This window comes from Populus trichocarpa, chromosome 19 (assembly GCF_000002775.5).
Source record: "Populus trichocarpa isolate Nisqually-1 chromosome 19, P.trichocarpa_v4.1, whole genome shotgun sequence".
NCBI classification, from domain to species: Eukaryota; Viridiplantae; Streptophyta; class Magnoliopsida; order Malpighiales; family Salicaceae; genus Populus; species Populus trichocarpa.
Window position 1 is genome coordinate 14,491,443 of NC_037303.2, and position 4,164 is coordinate 14,495,606.

At 31.9% G+C, this 4,164-nt stretch overlaps 1 protein-coding gene across 1 annotated transcript; it reads right to left on the bottom strand.

Annotated features, from left to right (window-relative positions):
• Window positions 1-1,007: 1,007 nt before the first annotated feature.
• Window positions 1,008-3,065, bottom strand: LOC7498161 (transcription factor MYB4). The gene is made up of 3 exons (XM_002325645.3): window positions 2,841-3,065; window positions 2,285-2,414; window positions 1,008-1,743 (listed from the first exon to the last, which is right to left on the bottom strand). The coding sequence occupies exons 1-3, from the start codon at window positions 2,971-2,973 to the stop codon at window positions 1,254-1,256; spliced, it is 753 nt and encodes a 250-aa protein (XP_002325681.1). The 5' UTR covers window positions 2,974-3,065; the 3' UTR covers window positions 1,008-1,253.
• Window positions 3,066-4,164: the final 1,099 nt, after the last annotated feature.

Here is a 4,164-nt window from a genome sequence, read left to right on the forward strand (position 1 = left end):
GATGTTATGATCTTTGTGTTTCTTACAGCTTATTGGCTTTTTGTACTGTTTTTTTTTGGGGGTTATCTATTTGTTTGATGCTCCACTATGGGTTTCATATGATGAGCTCAGTTCGAAATTTTTTTAAAGGTTCTGGATGGACTGAAACCAAGATATGTATTGGTTGTAAGAGGAAGAATTTTCAAAACAGTAGAGCCATCGTTGGTCTTTGAGAATACATCAACCAACGGCACCATTTCCCTTTATTATAGCTTTTGTAAATCGTGATAATTTATGATTTTCTGGGTTGTGGTAGGTTTCTTTAAGTTCTTACAGATGAAATTTTCTTCTATATACTTTTGGATGTCAATTCAGTAGTTTGTAAGTCCTCTCAACAACTATTTATATTGACTTGAATATTTGTAGTGGAAGCTTCAGTGGAAACATTTATCTTCATAAAAAAGAAAAGCCTCTCATTTTCAGCTAAAAAAAGATGATCATGGCCATCATTTTGGTAGAAAGAAATAAATAACAATGACAAATTGACATCCACCTTTTCTATAAACGAAAAGCTCCATGATTTTTTAACAGCACAACAGTAACTATGGTGTCGCCATCCCCTCCACAAAATCCCAACCCCATAATCAGCTGTTCAAACCGGAAAGCCCCATTGCTGGTAACACATTTGCTGTCGGGAATACTAAGAATGAAATCACTTTTCAAGCCCAATGACTTGCGGTTGGGTATCCGTAATCCTCACAGATCATCAAAATCATTTTACACCACCAGAAAGTCAAAACAAGAGATAAGCCGGAAGGTACACGTCAAGTAGAGGAATGGGCAATGGGCAATGGGCAATGGGCAAATTAATGATTTTCCTTATCGTGATGAGAGTGAGACAATAAACATCGCCATACAGTGCCTCCACATGCATGAATATCAGTTGCCACTCAAAAATGCTAATAGCAAGTTCCCGAAAAGAAAAATAAAAAAACATTGAAGGATATTGTGAAATAATTATCATCTCATGAGTTTCAAGAATATAATTTTATTACACTTACTAACAATATACAATAGAGGATAACACAACATTTTTACAGCATATGACCCAATGAGAACAATAATGTGAGCTTCCCCCCTTTCCATGCATGCCTTTAGTATGTGACGTCCAAGGATACAAAACCATCTCACGAGCTCGAATCGAGGAAAATCTTCGTTAGAAGTACCATATTGATCATAGATAATAACAAGAATTGCACAATTTTTAGCTGGTTTCAGTATAAGTTATAATCCTCCGTATTGATGAAAGCAAAAGGGCTTGAAATCTCGCCATCAAAAATTGGTGAATCCGGGTTCACCAAGGGTGCCAAGAAATCATTAGGCATGAAATAATCATCGGACAAGAAAGGTTCTGTCCAGAAATTCCCACTAGGGATCTCATATGCCTCCAGGAAAGACAAATCATCGTCAGAAACGAGGTCCATGTTTGTTGCCGCTATGTTATCTGTGGTTGAAAAATCACCAGATGATGCCTGGGGAGACAATGCACTTGAGGAGCTTTCAATTATTTGAGCACTATTCGCAGGAATTTGTTTATTGACTTCTGTCTCTCCTGTGTCTTTCTCCTGGCCCTTGTCATCATCTGAGCACGATCGTGTTGCTTCCACTGATTTTTCGCTCAATCGTTTCTTCAGATTTGTGTGCCAATGGTTCTTTATCTCATTGTCAGTTCTTCCAGGTAACTGGGCAGCGATAGCAGACCACCTACATGTGAACCAACATCATAATGTAATGTAATTCATGTAATTCCATGGGATGTAAGAACGACATATAATCGTTTTAATAACTAAATTAAACATATTTTTCACTCTATTATTATATTATAATTAAATCTAAATATTATTTAAGAAAGTAATCCATTCTTAATCTTTTATATTACGTCGTGTTCTTGTATATATGTTTGTGCATCAATATAAATTAAATATTTTTAATTTTGAACCAGAAAAAATATGATGATAGCTTTGAAAAATGCGGTGTAATTGTTAATGTAACAAAAGAAAAATAGATTATAATCTCTTATGAATCCAAGGATGATAATGATGACAAAATAAGCACATGCTTTCACTTAGGGAAGCACTAAAAATAACGTAATTATCATGTAAAACTCATATATATGAACTTTCATATCATACATTTAATTAAGAAAATCCTGAAAGGAATGATATAATTAATGTGATGCATCATCTTCTATTTTTCTTGTCTATTTGTTTTAATCTTTATTTGGTCAAAATCAATGAATTAGTACCTGTTCCCCAGTGTTTCATGCAAGCTGATGATGATTTCCTCTTCTTCTTTAGTGTAATTCCCTCTCTTGATATTTGGCCTCAAATAATTCAGCCATCTCAATCTGCAACTTTTGCCACACCTTTGTAGACCTGAAATGAAAGCAAATGTGATCAATGGATTAGTTGTCAAGCCAAGTCGAATGCGTCTACGAAAAAGTATCCTGGCTCTAGCTAGACTTTGCTCCAAATAATAATGAACTGCTCCACAATATTTGAAAAAATTCAAAGAAAAATGGAGCACAAATTGAATTGCATATAGATCCTGAATTTCAGGTGACAAATAGATTAATCAGATTAAACTTTTTTATAAAGGGTTTTTCTTTTTCTCTATCGTTTTTTTTACAGTTTTTGAGCTCTCATTCTTATCAAGTAAGTCCTCAATGAATCAGAAAATGTTGAACAGTTTGAGTTTAATTGATTGACATAATGGGAACAAAGCAAAAGGAAAAAAAAACAAGAAGAAGAAGAAGAAGAAGAAGACATTTCCACTATATGATGATTAATTCATTCACATACCTGCATACTTGGGAAGTTGTCTCCAATTCCAAGAGCCATATCTAGTAACATAAGCCATTAGCTTCATATCTTCTTCTGGTGTCCAAGCACCCTTCTTTAGTTCAGTTTTATCACAGCAAGGAGTTCTCGCCATTCTCACACTCTCACTCCCCTTCCCTGACTCTCTTCCTCAGTTACCATCACTTGTGCTGCCAGCTACTTATACCACACACCCCAAGTTTAGAAAAACAAACGTGCTTCACATCGATTTAATGCTTCCACACTTTCTGCTAACGTTTTTTTTTTCCATTAATAATACACATATAATTATAACAAAAGCTAAATTGTGTGGGGAAAATCACTGTAACTTTTATTATAAGACACTTTGAATTGTTATAGTATTTTTCCATATGGTTTTTTTCTTTTTGTTTTTTTGTTATGATTTTTTTCAAAATTATTTTTATCAATTATATTTTTTAATATTGAGCTAGTTAAAAATTTAGCTTTATATTTTTTTTCTTTATATTTTGTCTTTCTATGAGCTATGCGTGGTTTGCGGGTTTATCGAAATAACTCAGGTTGACTCACTTTATGGATTTGGTGGGTTTTTTTTAATTGAACTTGATTGTTTTATAGTTTATTTTTTTTCTATGTTGTTGAAAAAAAAATTTTAGAAAGAAACCATGTTATTAAATTTTATGAAGTAACAAAAATTAAAAGATGTGAGGGAAATCAATGTTCATCCAGTACCCATTGCATTGTGGATTACAATAGTAATCCACAATGTTTTGCTTTCTTTTTTCTTTTTCTTATTTTTTAATTTTTTTATGATTTTTTTCAAATTTATTTTTGTTGATTTTATCTTTTAAAATTGAGATAGTTAATAATTTAGCTTCGTAATTTGCTTCTTTTTATTTTTTATTTATATGAGATTAACGTGGTTTATAAGTTTGCCAAAGTAACCTAGGTTGCCCCGATTTACGAGTTTAGTGCGTTGTCTTTTATATTTTTTTAATTGAACTCAACTTTTTTATAGTCTATTTCTTTATCATATAGTTAGAAAAAAAATAGTTTTAGAAAAAAATCATGTTATTAAACTTTATAAAGTAACAAAAATTAAAGGGTGTGAGGAAATCATTGTTCACCCATACACATTGCACTGTGAATGACAATAATAACTCACAATGTTTTGCTTTATTTCTTTTTTCTTTATGTTTTTTTAATTTTTATCATAATTTTTTTTCAAATTTGTTTTTATCGATTTCATTTTTTAATATTAAGGTGGTTAAGAATTTGAATTCATAATTTGTTTCTTTTTATTTTACCTTTTTATAAGGTTAGCATG

Coding starts and splice junctions, on each gene's coding strand:
- LOC7498161 (XM_002325645.3), bottom strand. CDS start 2,973: ATGGCGAGAACTCCTTGCTGTGATAAAACTGAACTAAAGAAGGGTGCT. Junction 2,415..2,840: donor ACAACTTCCCAAGTATGCAG/GTATGTGAATGA, acceptor CTTTCATTTCAG/GTCTACAAAGGTGTGGCAAA. Junction 1,744..2,284: donor CATGAAACACTGGGGAACAG/GTACTAATTCAT, acceptor GTTCACATGTAG/GTGGTCTGCTATCGCTGCCC.